At 43.0% G+C, this 23363-nt stretch overlaps 1 protein-coding gene across 1 annotated transcript in view; it reads right to left on the minus strand.

The window, feature by feature from the left end:
• CACNA1E (calcium voltage-gated channel subunit alpha1 E) overlaps positions 1 to 23363 on the minus strand; it is a gene marked incomplete at both ends in the record, with an annotated part of 387788 nt that overhangs the window by 37811 nt on the left and 326614 nt on the right. Inside the window, 9 exons of the mRNA XM_080698762.1 lie at positions 1761 to 1886; positions 2640 to 2723; positions 5978 to 6088; positions 6752 to 6916; positions 7868 to 8069; positions 8851 to 8988; positions 9456 to 9616; positions 12432 to 12528; positions 15064 to 15075. Coding sequence (XP_080554888.1) covers positions 1761 to 1886; positions 2640 to 2723; positions 5978 to 6088; positions 6752 to 6916; positions 7868 to 8069; positions 8851 to 8988; positions 9456 to 9616; positions 12432 to 12528; positions 15064 to 15075 — 1096 coding nt within the window. The remainder of the gene's footprint in view (positions 1 to 1760; positions 1887 to 2639; positions 2724 to 5977; positions 6089 to 6751; positions 6917 to 7867; positions 8070 to 8850; positions 8989 to 9455; positions 9617 to 12431; positions 12529 to 15063; positions 15076 to 23363) is intronic.

The following is a 23363-nucleotide window of genomic DNA, read 5'->3' on the forward strand; positions in this document are numbered from 1 at the left end:
TAGACTGCCTCAGAGCCACTCTTAAAAGGAAACCACCTATCTATAACACAGTGTCATCTGGAGGCAGATTCACCTGGCTTCTCTATTCTCTGTAGTGACTGGAATAAATAAACCATTTGGCCATAAATTTTTGACATCGCTTTCTTTAACCTCAATAATAGTTTTATAGCAACTCAGTGATTCTGATAAAAAGACAGGATGACACATTATTTCTTAAGAGACTCAGTAACAACTGAAGATCATTGGTCAGTTCTCTTAAAGTAAAAAGAAATACAGCTTTAGGAGCATCTTGTCTTTCTGGTTTTAAATCCAAATTCACCTGAGACTCAGATGGTAAATTCTTGCAAAGGTTTTCGATTTCTCCTCTGTCATCTAACTTTCAAAAAATAGTTTTCATTAAGGTGAGACCTCTGTGAGTTATCATGTCAAACAGTTACTCTGAATCTGATAAAAAGTGTCAAAGTTGTACCTAGGAGCCTGAAAAGGCTTACAATTGGTCTCACGTGTTAAACTCCAAGGTCTTTGATGAAGAAGTAAGTCAGTAATGATAATGTGGTATGAACTCTCCTTCACATGATGACAGTGAATTAACTGATTTGTCCTCTTTAATTCAATTAATACATACCAATCATCAAAATAAGGATGGCAAATTGGTGAATTTATGATTGGTCTGTCTCTGTCTCTTATGAAACTGGAGATTGAAGCCAGAGGCATTCTACCTCCTAGCTATACCACAGGCCCAACCTCTCCCTTAAATTATTGTTTTATTTTGAAACAGGTTCTCCTTAGATTCCTCAGAGTCTCTTTTATGCTCCCCAGACTGGTCTCAAACCCATGATTCTCCTGCCCCACCCTCCCAAGTACTGGAATTACAGGTGTGCACCACCATGTCCAGCTGATTTCTCAGTTTTGTATCACTTAATTTTACCAAGTTTAATTTTAAAGATATTCATTGATAGTTCTCTTTTTCCTTCCCCTATAAGAGAGGAAAAGGCATTTGAACATACTTAGGCCTTCAAAATCTTAAAACCAACCAATGTATGATATTTGCAATTGCTCAAATAGATCTAAATATATTTGAAAAAAATTTCTTTTACTGGAAGCCCCTGTCACCATAGTGGGTCTCAAGTGTCAACTACTAATTTCTATTTATTATACAAACACCTCTGTAGGGATCTGTGAGACTATGTAAAAGAAACTCAGTGCATGAACTTTCCCAGACATTCTACTCTGTAGGACACAGAGGTGACCATTAGCATACCACATATTTAGTGGTTCAAGAAATAGACAACAATAGAGATAGGGGGTTGGGGAAACTTGAGTCTGAATTATTTTGCTTTGAAACTCAACTCTAGGAGTCCTCTGAGAAGCTATTGTATGAGATAAAATTTCTAACCATTCTCTGAAAGCACAGAGGATATCCAGCCACAGGTGGCTGGTTCCACATGGGTGGGGTTGCTAAGGAAACTTTGAATAGAAGGAAGTACACTTCATAAAGCCTGTGCCTGTGGACAGAGAAGAGGCCTGAGTTACAAGGTCAAGGTGCGGTTTTAGAGTAAGAGTCTATCTAGTAGACCTGAGTTGCTTACTGCCTAGTCACACTGGGCTGTACCTAAGAACTGAGCATTTATTGAAGGCTTACAAACACCTACCTTACTAGGGTCCCCTTCCCAGAGGTAAAAGGGCACAGTGTGATCTGGCTGTGTTGTTTAACATGACTGGGACACCTCAGACCTCAAAGATTGCCTAGTTCTTCTTACCTTAAAAGATTGCACAAAGGTCCAAAGTAAAATACGGATGGTGTAGCCCTGGCGCAGAAGCTTTATGAGGCGGGCGGCTCGGAAGAGCTTCAGAAAGCTCATATTGAAGCCACTGGTGTTCACCAGCTGGTGGATCGAAAGGAAACATGTAATTAGTGACATTACGGCCATTTAGAAAAATCTGAGCACTAGTATTTGTGTGTTTATTTCTCATTTAGATCACAAAATAGAACACAGTCTCTGTATCTTTTTTAACCCCAACTTCAGCTGATGGACTGGCCTGTGAGCCCATCTCTCTGTCCTCTCAGGCTGGGCTTTGTTCCCAGATAGAAGGGTAAGGGAAGTGCTTCCACACACCTGAGATACAACTGGCCTCCCTCATCTCTGCCAAGAGGTCTGGAGTCTGCACTTACACATCAAAAGACCAGGCCAAGTAGTCCCTAGTACACTGGATGCCTTTCCAATATCCAGAAAAAGCTACAATGAACAAGATCTTCAGGCTTCTTTAGGATGAACAAATTTAAGGAAATAACACAGCTTTAAAAACTGTGAAGACAAAGTTACTGTCTCTCTTTGAGAATCTAGCAGAACATGGTGTATACTCGCTTCCTTCTGATATTCTTTACTCCACTTACCCTGTCAGATGTCTGTTATTTGAATCATGCAAATGAAACAAAGCCTTCCATGAGATCTGGCACACTGCATTCCGTAGTTTGCATTCTCTGGCGAATGCTTAGGAGTAAAGAAGTAAACTCCCAGCACTTAGAGGGGGACACATTTGGTTTGGTGGGTTACAAATGGACTGAGTATGTAGAGGATTTTGGCCTTAATGTTATTCCAGGGCCAAGTTTATAGACAAGGATCTTATAAGCGATTCACCTTGCTGTCTGTCAGGATAATTTCTGTGATACTTCCAATCACGGTGATGAAGTCAAAGATATTCCAGGTATCTCGGAAGTAGTTCTGCCAAGTGAATTCAGTCATTGAAACATTAGAAAAAGGAAAAGAGGGAAAAGGCAAGGGAAAAAAGGAAAAGAGATTTTTCATTTTATAACTTTGTCACTTGGAATTAAAACTTGTCAATTCATGCACAAGTTCATTCTAACTTTGGCTTCGGTTTCCCCTTTCTCTCCAGAAATTCTACTTCTCCTTTACTAATTTGGGAATTTCTCATTTGGAAAGCAGTTCTATCACTATTTGAAGACCTTGTTTTTGAAACTGTCACTAAAAAGTTCATATGCAAGAAAACAATTTTTGTTTTTTATATTTCAGCAAACACTTATCTATCTTTAAACTTTACTGGGGTATGATTTACAAATAAAAAGCTTTACATGTGTAATGTAAACATCTTTGTGAGTTTGGGGAGAACTACACACCTGTATATCCTTCACCACCATCATACAACTACAACCTTTAAATGATCTATATTGCATCAAGTGACCCTATATAAAAATACAGTTCTGACTTTCATATAGCAAAGAAAAATTATACAAGTTATAAGTGACTAAAGGTCACAGAAATGCCCCCAAATAATCTTAACTCCATTGAGCCTTTTCAAAACAACAACAGATTGACAGTAAGATGAATAAGACTTAATTTTCCCATCTTTTTCTGCTCTGTCACACCTTTTGAGGAGGTGTAGTTAAGAAAAAACTAGAGAAGCAGTAATAAAATAAGTGGGTTGAGGGAAAGGAGATATAAAGGACCTGAAAAATCAACCAGATAACTTGTGCATATGTGAATGCTTTTCTTTGCTTTTTGCTATAATAACTACTATGCACCAATAAAACAAAATTTTTAGAGATCGTATGTCCTAGTGAAGCTGTAACTATATTGTTTGTGTAAGTACACTTTATGGTGTTCACACAGCAACAGGATCACCTAACAATGTCCTTCTTGGAATTTATCCTGTCTTTGAAAAGTGAGTGGCTGCATATACACAGGGTTCAGTACTCTCTGTGGTTTCAAGAATACGTTGGGGATGTTGGAATGTGTCCCTGGCAGATAAGAGAGGGCTACTCTTTAGACTAGCAGGTTATCATGAGCTTGGAAGTTCAATAGACCACAGTCTGAATCCTGGCTCTACCTTTTACTAACCTTGGGCAAAATATTTGTCCTTTCTGAGCTCCAGCTCACCCATAGAAGAAGAAAATAAATAATGCCTATATGATATAGCCGTCACGAAGATAAAATGAATATACAAACCATTTGGTACTTAATAGGCAGCCCAATGTTATTTTACTTCTTTTCCTTTTCTTGTTTCTTGTTTTTATCTTTTTTTCCCCTTTTTATTTGCACTCTGCTTCCCAAGTCTGCTACCTTTGATTGTGTAACTTTAAGAAGTTGTGCTATTTTTCTGCTCCTTAATTTCCTCATTTATAGTAATAATGGTAATAATGATAATGATGACATCAACCGTGCCCATTGTAGCATCACTGAGATGTGAAAATGCAGTGTGTATCGGGGATCCCGCAAACCTAGCGTGCCATTTCTGTGTAAAGCAGTGCCTTTCACAGGGTGAATGCTTCTAGACTGTGAATGAAAATACAGGGCCGAGGGTGGGAAGGAGGCAGACCACAGGGCTGGATCCCCTCGTAAAGCCCACAAGTATGTATTCAGCATTCACCATAATTAGATACCTAATTAGGGACTAAGTCCCAGACACCGTGAGTGGTGCACGGGAGTCATTGAGATCACAGAACACCTTTCCTTGTCGTGGTGCTGGCTTCTCCTTCTCCTTCAGCTCACCCACTCAGGGCTCTCCTGTTTTAGAAAGGCATATTTGTGGGTGGCAGTTCCTTTTTACCTTTTGATTTCCCTAAGTCTCAAAATACTCAAAAGGAAGCCTAGCAATCCACTATGCAGCCCCCTGCCACAGGTTCCCTTCAACTCTCCACCCTAAAGGATCAGATGAATGGTTTCCCAGAGAACCAGAAGGAGACTGAAAGTACCCCCTGTGTGTGATCAACACTGACATTATCAAGCCCAGCCCAGAGGCCCTGTGAAAGCCACTGCCAGATTCACACTTATTCAGATCAACAGCAAAGTTGTGTTTTTTTTTTCTTCTTGTGGGGAAAGCCATATACATACATAATTTGAAATGGTAGCTCACACCCTAAATAAGTGTGAAGCAGCTGTCAAGTGGGCTTATCTGCATCCCACTGAACTCACAGCACACACTGATGCAAGGGGAGGAGGGAGGCAGGAGGATTATTTGGTTTATGGGATGCTGAAGCAAAGGGCCAGGTTTTTTTAGCACTCTGGAGAGCAAATGAAAGAATTTGTTAAACAATTATAATTAGTTGTTTAAGAAAAGTAAAAGGAGAACTCATGCTAGAAAGATTCACTCCATCCCCTGCCCAACCCAATTCCAGAATCCTCCCTGTACCCCCACACCCCTTAAAGGTCATCAGCCTTCTTAAGCCTATATGATAAGCATTTACTTCCATTGGCAGCAAGTAAAACAGAAAGGAGGGCTTTCTATGATCACTGTTTGCTATGTTTGAGGCTATGAGGAACAAATGTATCTGTCTGCCTGCCTGTCTGTCTGTCTATCTATCATCTCTCTGCATACACTAAGGATTGACCCCAAGGGTATTCTACATCTGAGCCATCTCCCCAGGGCTATTTTACTTTCTATTTTGAAACAGGATCTTGCTAAGTTGTTGACAGACTCACTACGTTCCTGACACTGGTCTCAAGTGTGTGATCTTCCTGCCTCAGCCTTTCAAGTCCTGGGATTACAGGGGTGCACCACCATGCCCAGCTGAGGGTGAGATATTTTCCCATTTGAGTCACCAAATTTTTATATCTCTTACTACTAAAGAAGCATTCAAGGTTTATTAGTCCAGTTTCTGTTCTGCTTCCTTATACATTCATTGTATAAAGATGAAGGATGGGCGACATTGCATGCTGACAACACTGAATGTTGGCCATCCTCCATCTGCTGATAGAATTGGACAGGCCTAGGGAAGATACTTAAAGAGATACAGAGGACCTGAGGGGGTGGCTTCCTCTACCCTCTCTCCCACTCCCCTCACACACCAGCCTGCCTCTTTGGCAGTTTATTGAGTAATCAAACGAGTCCACAATTAAGTGGGCAGGTGTGTGAACCATTTCTGGAATCTCAGTAACCACCTCCCTTCCAACAAGGACTGGGAATGTACCCAAAAGAAAGAGAAGACAAGCCCAATGCCAAGACAGATTCGACGACATACCAAGAATCCAAAAGCGATGACCTTTAGGACACATTCCAGGGAAAACACCATGGTGAAGGCGATGTTCAAGTACTTGAGGGCCAATTCATAGGTGCAGGGAGCAGAGTAGTACTGCCAGGAAGAGGAGAGAGAAAGATAGTCAACGCCTTAAGGCATGAAGCGTATTCTGTATTTTTGAGGCTGGGCACCTCTCAGCCTGTTCTTATAGGACACTTTGGTGCATGGTGCAGGAGGATAAATGGATACTGAGTGATGGGGAGAATTACATATGCAGCAAAACAAGACTGTGCCCAACCAGACTGTTCAATAGCAAAACAACCAATATGCCTAAAGATAGCAGTAGGGCACAAGCCTGTGCCTCAACCAGACTGTTGAATAGCAAAACAACCAATATGCCTAGAGATAATAGAGCAGAAATGTTTTTTAGATTTACATTCTTTACCATTTAGTATTAAACAGGATCAAATTCTCTTAATGTTCTAACATTTCTTTGGGCACCATGAAGTCTGAAAGACATTTCCCATCCTTGTTGGAGCCTGGCTCCCATCACCATCTTTGGTCTTAGAAGCTCTGGGACTGTTCTGATGTGTTTCATTGTATTTGACCCAATGAATCTCCCCAAGTCCAAGAAGGCAGGACTACTGAGCAAGATAAGGCTTAAGAAGATATGTCCCGGGGGAAAGGCAGGTTAACATGTTGGAGTGCTTTTCCAGTGTCTCTGGGCACACGACTGCGTGAGGAGGGAACAGTCACCTGGGCTCACTCTTCTCTCACCTTCATCATCAGGACGACGGTGTTCAAGGCGATCATGGCCATGATGGTGTACTCAAAGGATGGAGACACCACAAAGTGCCACACACGGTACTGGAAGGTGTGCCTGTTCTGGGGCATGTAGCGGGTGAGAGGTTTGGCGCTGATGGCAAAGTCGATGCATGCCCGCTGCAGAAAAGTCAATTATTAGTCTAAGCTCAAATCCCCTGTACCTGGTATGGTGGTGCAGTCTCTATTGGAAGGTTAGAAGAGGACAGGACAGGGACAAAAGGGCAGGGCTACACAGAAGTACAAATGGCCACTGGGATTAGCTGGGCAAGACTACAGATGGCTGTCACTTTATATGAGTACACAGAACTGGAGGCACTCTGTCACAGGGCTAGGGACTTGGTGGTTTTTAATGAAGGCCTGTTCAACAGTTGAGTAGTGTGCCTTTTCTGATGCCCTTTGTCAGAATTAAAGATCTACAAGTTGAGAATCTTTTATCTGAAGTGAATGGGACCAGAAGTATTTGGGACTTGGATTTTTCCCCCAATTTTGAAGTATTTGCTTATACATATGAGATACATTGGGAATGGGACCAAACTCATTTATATTTCATAGATGGCTCTGACATATAGCCCGAAGGTAATTTTATATGATATTTTTCTAACTTATGTGCATAAAATGAAGATTCATGGTGTGGAATTTTCCACTTACAATATGTGGTTGCTCAAAGTTTGGGGTTTTGGACAATAAAACCAACTATGAAATCCTTCCATATGCCAAAAGTGGGATTTGCTTTTCCAGCAGCCATACACCCCTTCTGCACCCTTGAAGCAAATACATGTTGTGAGGGCCGCAGTCAAGTAAGCAAATATCTTAAAGTCACAATGGTGGCACATGTCTTTCCCCTTTAGAATATCCCACGTAAAGGTGAAGACCACATCTTTAACACCTGTGTACCTTCCAGTTCTCTGTACTTCACACTCTAAACAGAGCCGTGCTCTGAAGTGCTTATTTAATGGCTGAATAATTTCCCCATCTTCTCTCAACTGTTCCATAATCAAGCTGGGCAAAGGCAGTTTTTCTCCCTGAGCCTGCTAGCCCCGTGGTCCTCCCTGGAGCCACTGCAGCTACCTCGTTCTTTTCCAAGCTGCACTCTTCCATCATCTTGTCCCCTTGTTCCTGGAAGGTGATGATAATGAGAGCCACGAAGATGTTGACAAAGAAGAAAGGGAAGACCACGAAGTAGACTACGTAAAAGATGGACATCTCCATGCGGTTACTGCGGCTCGGGCCTCGGTCTTCCTCCGTCACGTCTACAGAATGCTGCAGAACCCTGTAGGGGAAAGAGTTCCTATTATAGCTCTTTAACAGACGTCTCTGATGTTATAGATTCTCCATTCATTTTTGAGGTTCAGAACCAAATTGGTGAAGACACAGTGATTCCAATACATCACTCTTTCGAGCCCTCTTTCTGTTTGCGTACAATTCCAAGACAGTAACTTCATTCTATCCTTTGTTCATGATGTTTAATACTGGGAAACTCCTGGGCTGCCATAGGATATTTTGCTGCCAACTAGCACATGATGCCACGGTAAAGTAGTATCTTAGTCACTGCCAAGTCTCTGAGAAATTAGCCTTCATCTATAGACAGATAAGAACTTGTATTCACCCATCTTCTTCATAAGACCTATAGCCACAGGAAGTGTGTAGAGGTTCTGCCAGCTCCTCTGTATCCCTACATCATCAGCCTCTTGGGTTCAGGGCCAATGTGGAGGGTACATCTGTCTAAAAGATTTACCAGAGATTCTCCTGAGGGATGGAGAGCCATTGAAAATGTATTTGTTTTAAAGGCATCAGATGACTCCGCTTAACACAGTCTTTGACTAAACAAAATTTAGCTCTTTGTCTAAAAAGAGTTTTAAATACTTCCCTCACTTTGTCTTCCCTCCTCTCTACCTTCACCTAAAGGATTTCTATTCTTCTCTTCCTGCTTGTCTCTACCCACACCTTTACTTCCTTTTTGTGTAATCATAACAAAGTGTTAGACTCTTTCTTCTGGAGTTGGCTTCTCAGGGCACCTAGGTGGTCCAACCCCCATTCAACCCATCACTCACTGGGGCCATCCTTCCCCCGTGGAGACCGTGAAGAGGGTCAGCAGGGCCCAGATGATGTTGTCATAGTGGAATTCATGGCGCTTCCACTCCCGGCCCTTCACCTCCATCTTGTTTTTTTCATGGTCCACATAGTTGCCTCTAAAACCAGAGTAGAAATGAATAGGGCCTCTTCACTATAGAGCAAAATTCTACAGACTTCAAGAGTACGGGGTAGCAGCATTCACCATAAAAATGCAAGGAAAAGGGAATATTACCAGGAAATAAAAATGGAATTTGGTACCCAACAAATGTGGGATTAAATCCAAACTCTTTCATTAGTTGATGGTATAACCCCCCAAAACTTAAACTTTGCTTTTTATTTTCTATATACAGGATGTGCAAATAAACCCCATCTCAATAGATTGTTATAAGGATTTGAAATGAAAAACTGAATGTAAAATGTATTTTTACCACATCTGGCACAAAGGAGGTGCTCAGAAAAGTTTACCGACTTCCCATTTTCTCTTTCTCCTGAAAGAGGAATGGGGATGGTAAGAGAGGAAGGAGAGGGAGTCATCAGGACGTGCTCTAGCCAAGAGTAAGTGGTGCCCACCAGTGGCACTTACATGCACTCCTTCTCTGTGTCCTTGGAACTGTCTGTGCAATAAAAGAATTTCCCCTTGAAGAGCTGAACGGCGATGACAGCAAAGATGAACATGAAGAGCTTGTAGACGATGAGTATGTTGAAGACATTCTTCAAGGAGGTCACCACGCAGTCAAACACAGCCTGTGGACAGCGGCACAGGGTACTGGTGTGTGAGCCACGACAGTCTACGCTCTGCCTGCAGTGACATGGGGCTGCACCACCACCGCCCAGCAGCACTGAGAAGGTGCCCCAGGAGATGTCACTCCATGAACAGGAGACACTCATGCAGTAAGAGCTGGCTTCCAAGCAGTCATGAGGTTAAGGACCAGCCCCTGGGATGGGAACACATGCTCTGGAACTGAAAACAAACCCAAACCTAATGATGTCAAGTGACAGAGGGGGTCTATGTGGGCTTCCAGGAGGGGTTCCCAGTGTGAAACCAAGAAGTTTGATGCTTAGAAGGGAGCTATAAGATCATTTAGCCAATTTGTTCCTGACCTTATGCCTACTGGGTGACATCCATAGCTTTATCTATCTACTGAGTACTCTCGGTTTCTTTCTAGGCTTTCTAAATGAATCAGGCAGTGATAACACAACTATCATCCTTGATCATTTCTTTGGTACTTTCTCCTAAGTTCATATGTTTGCTCTGACTATGTTCGACACTCCTGTTAACCTTCTCTAGCTGGAACTAGCTGTATTGGGGATGAAGATGAACAGAAATGAGAGGATACAAGGACTGAGAGCCACACTGTTTTAGAGATGGGGAGGCAGGGTAGACAGAACTGGGGACTGTCCAGAGCCCTCCATCCCAGGCCCTAAGCTGCAAGGATTTGCTCAGGAGATCAACACATCACAAACCACATGTAGGCAATTTTCTAGGTTTTAGCTTGCTGGAGAAAGAGCCTAGCCTTGTGGCGGCACTGCATCTGTGCACTTGTTTCTTCACAGAGCTGGGAGGAGCACTGCTGGTTTAATTAGTTGGACACCATGGGGAATGTGAGTGACCCGCAGCCACGTGGAAGCATCAGAGCCACTTACGTCTCCCTCAGGTTACCGCGCTGCAGAGAGAGGAGCCCGCAATCTCTAATTTAATGGACTTAACCAAGGCTAGGGGCGCCTTCTCCAGGCTGTTAGCTAATCTCATCAAGCCACATGCAGGCTCCTGGAGACTCTGTGCAGCAGCTAGAGATGGCTGGGGCCAGGCAGCCTGGGCACAGGGCAAAAGGAGTGGGTATTTATGGGCACAGCGCAGGTCTTTTACTGTACTGGTGGGAAGGTGGGAAAGAGCAGCTGACAGTAGGGCCAGGGGGAGGAAGTCCTGTTTCAGGAGTGGCAGGCAGGGGTGTCATGGGGAAAGCAATCGGGAAGGCACTTCCTTTGAAGCATCATTGTTCTCAGTTCCAGTCCATGCCACGCATCAGGGCTCTGGGCTCTGAGAGGAAGCCACATCCCAGCCACTTTAGGGCCTTCAGAAGTGACTTTCCTCCTGTCATCTGTCCATCTGTCCCTTGCCTTTGATAAACCTAGCTTTTCTTGCCTCCTTTCTAGAGAGTAGAGGGGCAAAAGAGAAGCTAAGCTCTAGGATCAGTGGGGTTGTGGGCTGAAGTGGTGGGGACATCTGCATCTCTGTCCTCCAGGAGAGCAGGCTCAGGGGTCCCCAAAGAATTGTTGGGTGTTCTTGCAGAGACCCCTCATGTAGCTCATTTGTCTCCACTGTGAATGTGTGTTGCAAAGCATTTCCATTTTCCATTTAAAAGACAGTCCTTGTCATCTGCCCTGGGTTACCCAGCTGCTAAGACCCAGAGCTGGGCCTGGCACTCACATGGGCGCTTTTCCATGTTGATAGGTTCTAAAGTTGTGCTCTAGAAGAGTCACTTGGGGTATGCGCAGGTTTGGAAGGAATGCTCCCAGCTCTTCCACCAGACAGCCTGGCTTTGTTATGCTGGGGTGGCCCAGCAATCTTTATATAAAGGAGCATCCAGGTGATCCTGACTTAAGCAGCCTATGCCTCCTTCCTGTTTTCCTCCACTGTATCCTATGTAGCTCTTCAGGTGGACAATTAGGTCTGCTTCCAGCGAAATATCCTGGCGCAGCACCTGAAGGTGGGGCTCACCCTGGTGCTGAGGCTTACTCCTCTGGCTGTGTGGCCTGGGCGGTGGCAAGACTCAGGCTAGACGCTGCAAGCTGAGAACTCACAGAAATTCAAGAATTCCCGTGGTGGAGCTTTGGCTTCCATTAACAGCAATGCATGTGAGAGAAAGGAGGAAGGGAGGCCAGTCCATCAGGTTAGCAACCTTGAATGGTAAAGCACATGCTGAGAAGCAGGAAGTTGGAACCCCAGGGGGAATGAACAGGGAGGGCATCTGACAGGAAGAATCTGCTTAAGATACCTCTTAAAGTCTTGGTCCTGGCAATAGAGGCAGCTTCCACACCCATTTCTTCTTCCAAAAATGCAGAATATGTCATTTGACAATTTACTGACCTATCTGTGCCTCAAAACTTTAAAAGGTAAGAGCTAGAAGACCACTTCCTCTTCTAGAATTATGAATAAAGAAAATAGTCTGGGTTTCCAAGCCTATACTAGCAAACAGACCAAATCATACACAAAGGGCTCCTGGGATTTGATCCTGGAATTCTGACTCCACTTTAATGACTTAAGAGGCTCCAAGACAAAGCCACAAAGGCTTTCTCCTATATGGTATTTCACACCAGAGAGTATAATATGGTACCTGGATCTGGACTTGGAGGTAAAAGCCCCCTTATAGATTTCCTGGAATGTTGGTTATTTACATTTGAAATTAAGACTTCAGCTCAGGCAAATGAAAAGAACCTCAATCCCCATGCAGGAGAAAGGAAGACACCCAGAATGAATTACTCAAAAGCCAGCTGGCCATGGCTAAGGAAAGAAGATGGGAGAAGAGGATTGGATAGGAACTCACTCTGGAAACATTACCTTGAGCTTGGGCAAGCGCTTGATGGTTTTCAGTGGCCTGAGAACTCGGAGCACCCGCAGAGACTTGATGGTCTTGATGTCCCGCCCCTTGTTTGTTCTTCAGGAGAAAGGCCCCCAGGGAATCATGTGGACAGGAGGAGAAATAAAAGTGACAGTCACAGTGCTGCACTGATAACAGGTAAAAGGGGAGAGATGTAAGCAAGAGGCCAGAAATTGGGTCAGTATAAATTCCTTAAGGGGAACTTGACAAAAAATGCCGCAGGGATATTATCAAATCACCCCCCACGTCCATATGCCTACACACCCACACACGCACACCCATGTGCAGATGGTCCTGGACTCATGATGGTTCAACTTAATGATTTTTTAACTTTACAATGTTGTAAACGTGATATGCATTTAGTAGAAACCAAATTCAGTAGGAACCTTAAATTTTGATATTTTCCTTGGCTAATGCTGTACAGTACAATATTTTTTTGCAATGATGAGCAGACACAGCTCCCAGTAAGCCACAGGATCATAGGGGTAAATGATACTCTAGAGAGTACTATGTTGCTAAGCTATGATGTTTGGTAGATGAGTTGTATTAAATGCATTTTGTGTTGTGTGTGTGTGTTCTAGGGGTTAAACCCAAGGGCATTATACCTCTAAGCTATACTATAGCCCTTTTAATTTTTTATTTTGAAACAGGGTCTTTCTTTTTCTTTCTTTTTTTTTTTTTTTTTGCAGGTCTGGGGATGGAACCCAGGGGCATTCGTCCTCCGAGCTACACCCCCTGCCCTAGTTTTTTATTCTTTTTATTTTGAATCCGGGTCTCACTGAGTTGCAGAGGGCCTCACTAAGTAGCTGAGACTGTCCGCGAACTGCGATCCTCAGATCTCAGCCTCCCGAATGCTGGGATTACAAGAGTGAACCACGATGCCCGGCAGGGTCTTTCTAAGTTGCTGAGAGTCTTATTATTGTACTCGGAGTACAAGTATGGGCCACCACATCCAAATATTAAATGCATTTTTTGACTTGTAATATTTTCAAATTTTGCTGGGTTTACCAGGACCTAACCCCTCATAAATCAAGGAGCATCTGGATATACACGCAGAAATACACAGGCATCCTGCACATCTAGAATAATTCCTCTCCTTTACATGCAGGCTAGTGCTGCTCATTACCACAGTGGCAAATGAAATAGGGGACATGAACAGTAGCCCACTTTGGAGTCCTACTATGCCTCGTCTGGTGCTTTTCCAGTAGCAATTTTCAAATGGTATTTGTTGAATTGGATTAGACCCCACAGTTAAGAGCAAGTCTCCTCAGGGGACTTGACTGAGTGTAAGTCTCTCACCTCAGTAGGATTCATTGATAAAAAGAGGTGAACAAAGGTGGTGGGAAACATGACACCTTTGCTGTGCTGGGCTGCCCAGTCCAGAGAAGGCATGTAGTACAGGCTTCTTTCCAGGACCTGGGTTCACATCCCAATTATCTGTGTGGCTGGGTTTTCCCACCATTCCTTTTATTTCAGATACTCTGCACCTAATATAAGCTACAAAGGTCACTCCATTGGAACAGGTCCAAATTGTAGGCCTTGCCCACTCTGATCTTTCTCTTACAGATAATGACCTTCCCTAGTCAGTCTCTTAGAGACATTTGCTCCTAATAGAGAAAATACGTATCTTTTTATTTTTAGGAACGAAATGAACAAATCAACTTGCATTTCTCTTTCCTCCCTGTTCATCCCCTGAGATATTTGCATTCAATTCAAATAACTGCAATTTGTAAAAACCTGCAGACTAAATAGTGAGGCTGGGCTCTGGTTTTCACATTGGCTTGGATGACTACTACAACAATCCAAGGAAAGATTACTCAGAGCATCAAGGTGAGAACCACAAGGACTTCTGTTTGCATTCTCTCCTGCCCTACTCAACCTCATATAGGGAGGTAGTAGTCTACTATGTCATAGAAGGCAAAGCAAGAAGACATTTAACCTAACCCAAGGCTTGTTGCTTTTGCCCAAAATGTTGACTTGAAGTTAGTCTCTCTGCATCTATCAATCATCTATCTATCTATCATCTATTTATCATCTATTTATCTATTTATTATCTATTTATCTATCATCTATTATCTATCCATCTATCATCTATCTAATTTATCTCTGTCTCTCCTCCTCTCTTTGTGTCTTTCTTTCTCAGTTATAGGGATTTAACCCAAGGACATTCTACCTCTGAGCTACATCTACAAGCCTACTTTTTTTTTAATGAGGTTTCTTAAGACTCTTTTAATGGTCATAAACCATGACCTACAAATCACTTCATTCAAACATAGATCTAAATATAAGTAACCCCAAAGTATCACATTGATGTGAACTTTTGTATCCGGTGGCTTTGGTATATTTTATAAACTCTTTTGCTGTGTTAGGCTCATCTACCTACATATCTAAAAGAGGCAACATATAAGCCAATTACTGCCCCAAACAATAAGAGTCATCATTCCCCGTGAAGGCGTGGTGACTCACAATTTTGGATATCAATGTAAACTCGCCAGTTATTTCTCAAAAAGTCATCCCCTCTGCTCCCAACCATAGTTTCTCCCTGCTCCAATTACACCCCATTTTTACTTTGGAAAAAGCAAACATATTTACCCCAAAGCGTTCCTATCGAGGATCCAATGAGAAAGCAGTTATAAGGGGTGCGGAGAAAGAAAGAAGACAGTTAGAAAATTTCAGGGAGAAAAGAAGAAAAAGACACAGCAATGGGACCCACCCACACGCAGCCTGGGCACTGTTGAGTCCACAGGGTTTGTGAAGGGGAGGATAATGCATCTGCTCCATAACCACCTTTCCAACCACAGGGTGAAGGCCCTTTGCAAGCACTGGAGAGACGGCCTTCAATTCAACAGATGCCAGACTTCCTTCCAGGGAGCACAGTTTAATCAACCTTTAATAAATGTGGGCTTTCATTTCCTCTTCTGTAGTAGTCTTCCAACTCCCTGTTTCTAGTGAATGCATAAGGAACAAGGCCAAAGGAATGACACCTGCTCTGGGCCAGAAACATTCTCCGAGGAAAGGTATTGCAAGTCAGAATAGTGACACTGGACCTAGGCCTCTCCAAAGCTTCTGTGACCAAAATCTCTTCCATCTCTCTTCTCCTAAATGGATCAACATGCATCCATCAAGTTATGCAGAAAGCTGTTTTTTATTTTTATTTTTTTTACTAGATAGGGGCATTCTACTTCCAAGCTACACTACAGTCCTTTTTACTTTTTATTTTGTTTTATTTTGAAACGGGTTCTTGTTGAGGGTCTTTTTAAGTTGCCAAGACTGGCCTCAAACCTATGATCCTCCAGTCTCAGCCTCCCAAGTACTAGGATTTCAGGCATCCATTGCTATTCCTCTGAAATAAAAATAATCTGACTTTTGATAAATTAAAAAAACCAACTATCTCTTGTGAGCTATTTACTGAACAACTTTTAGAAGAAAAATGATCCCAGCTCTAGTAGAGAAGCATGACAACAAAGTCAAGGCATACATGTCTTTGAGGTAGAAATAACGAAAACATAATTTTAACTCATTGTTATTTATTCTTAATTCTGGGTCAGACTCTGTGCTAAGCACTTTTAGTGTAAATCATTCCCTAAACTTCCTAAAAGTTTCAGGAACTCGGTTTTATGCTTTACCTTTCACAGATGAGATTCAGAGAGGTCCAATGAACACCCAGAGCTAACTGGTAGAGCTGGAATTTGAACAGTTCTGCGTGATGCTGGATGTTCCTGCTCTTAACCACTCAGCCTCTGCACCGGCAGGTTTGAGGTCAAGGTGCTGTCAGAATTTTAAGCTGAGAAAATATCCCTGAACCTCATTTATTTGCAAAGGAAGTCAAAACCCCAGGAAGAAGTAATGGCTTGTATAAGACTGCTTGATGCCTGAGCTCAGAGCCCCAGGTAAACATGCATCTCACATTCCCATATCTCAGCTTGCTGCTGTGAAGAAAGACCCAGAATATAAGCTTTGGTTCTTAGTTGCTGATTGTTATGAAGGTTACCTTTTCTCCGTAACTCTTTTAAATGTACCACAAACCTTTGCTATATTATTACATATAGCAGGCAAAGACCTCTGGTAGCCATTTAACTCAGTAAGTAAGCCAGTATTCAACTTATATCAGTGTTCCCTAAAAATGCCAAATGGATGATGAATTAGGCTTAAGGTCTTGTAACCTTCAGTACTAGTGTGATGACCTCCAAATGTTCAAAGAACACACATATCTTCCCTTGAGTTGTAATGTTATTTTCTCACATAGGACGTGGGCATTAGCAGGTCAGATAAACATACCTCTATTCTTTCATAGAACAAGCCTCCATGAAGCCCTTAACATCCAACACTGTTCTAGGTACTAGAGGTGGCTAGTCTCTTGGAACTTACATAGCCTCATAGGAAAGATGGACCTTAACAGAACAAGCACACACATAAAATTATAATTATAAGCTGCCCTGGGTAAGATGAAACCATTCGACCAAAAGTTTACCAAGACAACAACCATAAATCACTCTCCTTTCTCCCTAGGCTACATTTGTCTTGAGGAAGAACTAAGGGAAACCCTTCCACATCCCTGCGATAGGGGACCAGGGTGAAAGAACTATACAGGCAGGTGGTCTAGGACCCCAGGTGGTCACCCTCTGCTAGGCCCAGGCCCATATCTCAGAGAACTTTGTATCCAATAGCATCTGAATGGGTTCTCAGAGGCCACTCACTCACAGACACCATCTGACACAGTAAGGCAAGATATTCCTTATTCCTCCGTACAACCTGGATAAAGGACAAAATTTGCTTTCTATAATTATTTTCCCTCAGAATCCTAGTAAAATATCATGATATGACACAAAAAAATTTCTAACCACTCTGTGTATATCCCTCATTTTTAAAAATGGGGTTCTTTAGTACCCTGTAATATTAATATCTGAGTGTGTCTGCCAAACTACTGGGGCACTCTTTGTTTCATTCAGACTCCCACAGACCTGAGCAGAAACAGCAATCAGACACAGGCTTAAAGTGAAATAAAGATTAGTCATTGCTCTGTACACCTTTTAATTAGGTCTTTTAGTGCAGAAGAGCCACTGAAAAGCAGTGATTTTATAGCCTGGGAAAGTTGGTTTTGTTTATTTGTTTGTTTTTATGGTGCTGGATTAAAGCCAGGGGTATTTTACCTATGAGCTATTTTATATTTGTATTTTGAAACAGCTCTGTTTTATATTTTTGTTTTGAAACAGGGTTTCACTAAGTTGCCGAGGATCTTACTAAGTTTAGCTGATGCTGATCTGGAACCTGCAAGCCTCCTGTCACAGCCTCCCAGGTACTAGGATTACAAGTGTGTGCCATCACGCCTGGCTCAAAGCTATGATTGTGAATGGGTGCAGAAACACACTGTACCCTATATTTTGTTAACACTGGGTCAGCACTGATTTGAAAATTGCTATTTGAAATAACAGAAGTATGGGATAACAAAAGCAGAGTCAGGAAAAGCCTCAACAATTCAGCCTTCACTAATTAAAACTCAGCATAATCCACACATGCACTCAACCAAAGAACCACTCCCAAATCCATTATCCAAGCCAACGAGATCACAAGGGAGATAGATGTGTTACCAAACTATGAGGACAACCTCTTCAAGCACTTTAATTGAGGCACATTGTTTGGGAAATAATTCATGTGCTTTCAAGAATCATCATTTGATAATACCATTAGTCTTTGCTACTAAATATATAATCAGATTTATTTCACTGCCTAGCTAATTAGTGGAATTCTAAGGTTTAAAAATTGGCTCTGATGTTAAGATTTGAGGATAATTTTCACACACTAGGTTGCACTGGTCTCACATTAATTGGGACTCAATGGGGATATCTATTTTGCCATTTATTTCCTGCTTCTCTGGTAAGTTCCTGGCTGTTTTCCAGCCCTCTCCCCCCAAAAAAGCCACATTTGTCTTGTGTCTCATAAGGGAAAAATGAGAATTTTCCAGCTCAGTTGTCAAGTCGCCTTCCAGATCTGTCATGTGTAATCACTTGTCACTCATTGCCATCCTGCTCTCCAGTCCCCAAGTCCCTTTTTCTCAGGGAACACACTCTCAAGTTGATTTCTGCTAAGAACCAACTCTCCTTCCATGGGAGGCGGGACGAGGACATCAGGCTCTAAAGATTCCTTCATTCTATACGTGTCTTGGTCCTTCTATCCTCCTTTATGAGCCCAGAAGGAACAAGCACAGAGACTGAAGGAATCACTTGTCTCAGGGGATGGGCTAGGCCTGCAGGAGTGTAAGAATGAAAGAAGAGGTCCTGCTGAAAGGAGCACTGGATGTCTGGTAGACAACAGTAACTGCTATTTATTATACAACTTAAATGCTTGATACTATAGTGAACCTTACATATATTTTACCTTAATTAATTCTCACAGGACCAAAATACAGTTCTTCTTAATTTCCACTTACAGATGGAAGAGGCAGAAGTTCAGGGTTAAGTCAGCTAAGGATCAACAGTGCTAAGATATAGACCTAAGTTTGCCTGACTCTGAAACCAACTTGTATGTGTGATGCTACGGTGCCTTTCAAATGAGGACCACTGAAGGGTTCTACTGAAGAAGAGAACAGCAAAAGAAGCCGGCAGTTTCTGAGCTTAGACACTGAGCTACTTATCTTACTTGCTTTAATAAGTCTAGGGTGTGTTCCAAGGAAGAAGTTACAGATGAAATGCCCAGATGGACAAGCACAAGGTTGTCATTTTTTTAATTGTTTTATTGGTACATTATAGCCATTTTAATGGGGTACAGTACTGTAAAGGCATACATGCACACATCACTCATTTAGCCCTTCCCCAGTTACAACCCCACTCTCTCCCCCTCCCTTCTTCTCATGTCTGGCTTAGTGATGGACTTTGATATGTTTGTGAATGTACATGATGCAGGTTAGGGGATTTCCCTCTTCCCTCCCATCACGCCCCACTTAGGTCACTTTATTTGCTCATCTATAGTTTCTCCTTCTTTGTCTAGAGTTCCTCTTATGACCCTTTTTATCCCTAACTTCTGCATATTAGGGCCATGATGTCCATCAACAGATGAATGGATTTGTTTTGTAACAAACATATTCTATAGTTTTCTATCCGATGCCATTTTCTATCTGACCCATAGAACTTTTCTATCTCTACGTAGAGATAAAAGGATCTAGAGGCCAAGGAGAGATTATGCCAAGTCCCTCTGAATTTACAGGGATTAATATTTTGAAACTAACCAGATCATCATGGCAGATGGAAGCTTAATATAATGGGTAAAACACTGAACTTGAAGTCAGCACACCAAGATTGCTCAGAAACTAGCTGTGATACTTACTAGTCAAATGAGTCAAACTAGTTAAACCGCTGGGAATTCATTTCTGAAGTGGACAGTAAGGCCATCATGTGATCAGTGAAATAAAGGGTGCATGGAAATGAGAAGAAAGTTTCCCTCTTTGCCCTAGCAATGCTTGCTTCTCTGGGGGAAGGCCAGGTTCATCTTTTTGGGTGAGGAATCCAACTGTAGCATTTTGACCTTGTCACTGCTTAGCTGTTGCTGTTTGGGGATTGATTTTCTTTCTTGTCCATGCCTCAGCATCTCTTGGGGTCACCCATGTGTTCTGAATCCATGGTTCTTCTATCATCTTTGTTTTGTAACCAGAGAACTAGCTCTGTGCTAAGCGCTTGGTTCATAATCCTTCCCTTCTTGCATGCGGACTTCAACAAACTTCTCATACATAAGCATGAGAACCTCTTGCAAACTTTCTCCTTTGCAACACACATCGCAGTACTGGAAGGTATTTTTGTCCAAGTGCTGAGAAGCAGCATGAGGCAGTGGAGCATCTGTCTCCTGGGAGTTTTGTTATCCAGTCTGGTGAACAGTGACCTGATTTGTATTTCTTCTTAGTCTTTCTATTTTAAAGGTACCCAAAGACCCCTCATCTGCTGATCTTTTGAGGAAGGACTCATTGACTGAAGCCCAGTCAATACATCTTCCCCAGATGGAGACTAACTTGTGAAGCTAGGCTGTGCCCTTGTGAGTGTGGATTAAGCACGTGGCTGGCAGGTCATGCAATCTAGGCTGATATTTCCCACGCTGAAGTCTTCTGGTCCGAAGTTACTCTAAAACCTACTTTTAGATCTGCAGGGCACGTGATGAATTTCCACTAATCCCGAAAAATTGGGCTCTTCCCACAGCTATAAAAAGCCTCACTTCCTATACAGAGTGCTTTTTGTAACTAGGTCTGGTTAGACCAGTTGCTGGTTACCACGTGGATGGAGCTATGTTCTCTGATTGGAGCATTTCATTTTGCCTGGTTCTATGGTCACAAGCTGAGATCCCATTTATAACCAACCATCTCCCACATTTGTGCTGTGGATAAAGAGAAATACCGGAACATTCATAGCTATAAGGTTAAAGGTCTGCAGGTGCGCATTCTACAGAGGATTCAGCAGCACCAATGCCACGTGCAGTAGATAACATACTTTCTGAATATGCACCCAAAAGTATGTATGCTGAGATGTAATGCCAAGAGCGGGTAGACTGGGAACTTATCTCCACCTTTCAAATATTTCCTCGGTGTGACTTCCACTCTGTACTTCCCAAACCTGTTTCAAGGTATCTAGGATATAATATAGCAGTGGACACCCTGAATATCTATGGACATCCATAACCTACAGTGTTCCTGCTTGCGCACAAAGTTCGACGATGCCACTCTCGACTTGACTTTTAACATTGGAGTCTCAAGGAACCCTTCTATCTCCTGGAAATTCCCAATTCCTTTCCAGCAAGTGCCCTGAATCCAAAGTCTATATGCCACCTTGCTGCTAAATTCAATATTCTCTTCCAGAATAGGGGAACTGGATGACTTGTCTAGCTTAGTGGTAAATGGGTCTTCTTTACATGAAGCAGGACTTTGTCCATTTTTCTCCCCCTTGAAAAGGAATATGTACTCACATCTTCCTTTGGCAGATTCTCCTTTCAGTTCAAAGAGAATAGGTATTGTCAAGAAAAAAGTCAGCAAAGTGTGAGGTTTGAGAGGGCTGCCTTAGACAGACCTAGGCAGTAATAAAGACTAGTGGGAAGACAGCCAGGTTCGGGTGAAAGGCTTGTTCTGTTGTTTCTATGCTCTGCTTAGCACAAGCATGCACTAGCATTTCTGTTCTGAATATCAGTCCTCCCTTTCTTTCGTGTGCACAGCCTCACCTTCAGAAACACAACCCCTCACAAACCAAACTAGAGCGGAGAAGCACATCCTGTGGCTCCCTGAGGACCTTTCCTGATCTCAAACTGCCTGTGCCCATGTGTTTCATTGAATGAATTTGGACCCAGCTCTGCGGCGGCGGCTAGATCTAAATGCATTCGAGAGACCTAATGCATCTAAACATCGAGGACAGAGTGTCAAGTGTTGGGCAAGTGACACACTTCAATGAAAAGAGCGTAATAAAAGCTAATGTGGGAGCCCCGTTCCTTCTGGCATCAAGAGGAAGGTTGACTCATGTTTTTGTTTCTGGCTAAGGACTGAATAATGAAAGTCCAGTATGGCTGTTAGCCAGATCCCGCCGTGTGCCAGGGAGTCCTGACCTCACCTCGTGCCCTGCTGCAAAAGCAAAGGGCCCTGGGAAGCTTCAATGTCAGCCTCTGGAGAGAGTGCCCATGACTCTGGCTGCCACACAGTCCAGAGTGACTCCCAAGGTGGGTGAGGAAGTAGGAGAAATGCCAGTACTCTTTTGACTAAAACATTTATGCCAATAAGCAATCATGAGCTGTGAGTTTACTGTTGAGAATAGAACCCAGGGCAGCTCATCTGCCCCTGGAAGCGGAGCTAGCCATGCAACATGTTGTAGAATAGTGGGAATAGAGAGGGTGACAGATCTGGGTGAAGTGCAGGTGCCACGCACCCAGCTACACATTTATTCTTGGCCTCTCTGGCACTTTCCCTCCAGGATGCTGCCCCACCCACCTGCCAAGTCCCTTTACTACACCTGGGTGACATGAAGGGTGTGGACACAGCTGGCATCATCTTCACTACACAGGATCATGAAAGTAACCTCAGGGAAGTCACACGATCTCCTCCGAGGGCAGCTGACTTGGTATGGGGGGGTGCCCCAAAGTGGGGGAATGTGCCTGAAGGGCTGGTACCCAGAAAAGCCAAGGCTGTGAGCATCTCTGCCTTCTCACTCAGGAGGTTGGGGAGCAGAAGCGAAGGCAAGATGGCATCAGGAAGCAGGAAAACCATTCCTGGCCCTTTGATAGGAAAAAAGTAAATAAAAAAAAAAAACCATGGAAGAATCCCACTTTTTTGAAAAAAAAAAAAAAAAAGATAAAAGACAAAGGTTTCATAGACCTAGTCACTCACCAGACTTTTCTTAAAACCTCAAAGAGGAAAAGGCACAGTTCAGGACAGTTAAGAGTTGGCAAACACTCTGTGTCTCCTTGTGACCCAGAAAGTGGGCTGTTGTGAGGCAGCAGAATGAGGGAGAGCTGTTCCCAACCCAGCTGAAATCTTGCCCGCCTCCCTGCAGAAATGCTGGGCTGAGCAAAAGACCCGTGTTCTTACAAATGCTTCATAATGTAAAAGCAGACTGCGAAATACAAAAGAGTTGCAATATGGGTATCTTCCCATCGACTTTCCTACCCCCTGGCACCTCCACACTGATAACATCAATCCCTTTATCCCTCTTCTTCAAAAGCCAATTGAGTTCCCCAATGAAATTTGCCAGGTTTACATTATGAAGAATCCTTTTACTTGATGTACACAGCTAGAGAGAACAGAGACTTCTCTCCAGCCACTGCATACACAAAGTATAAGCTTGTAGAAAACACACTTGAAGGCAGGTGCAGGCCTCTGTAGCAGCGGGACTCAGTGGACAGGACAGCGCGGCTTTCTCTGAGGATTCAGTTGGAGG

Source organism: Muscardinus avellanarius, assembly GCF_963383645.1.
Source record: "Muscardinus avellanarius genome assembly, chromosome: 7".
Taxonomy (NCBI): Eukaryota; Metazoa; Chordata; class Mammalia; order Rodentia; family Gliridae; genus Muscardinus; species Muscardinus avellanarius.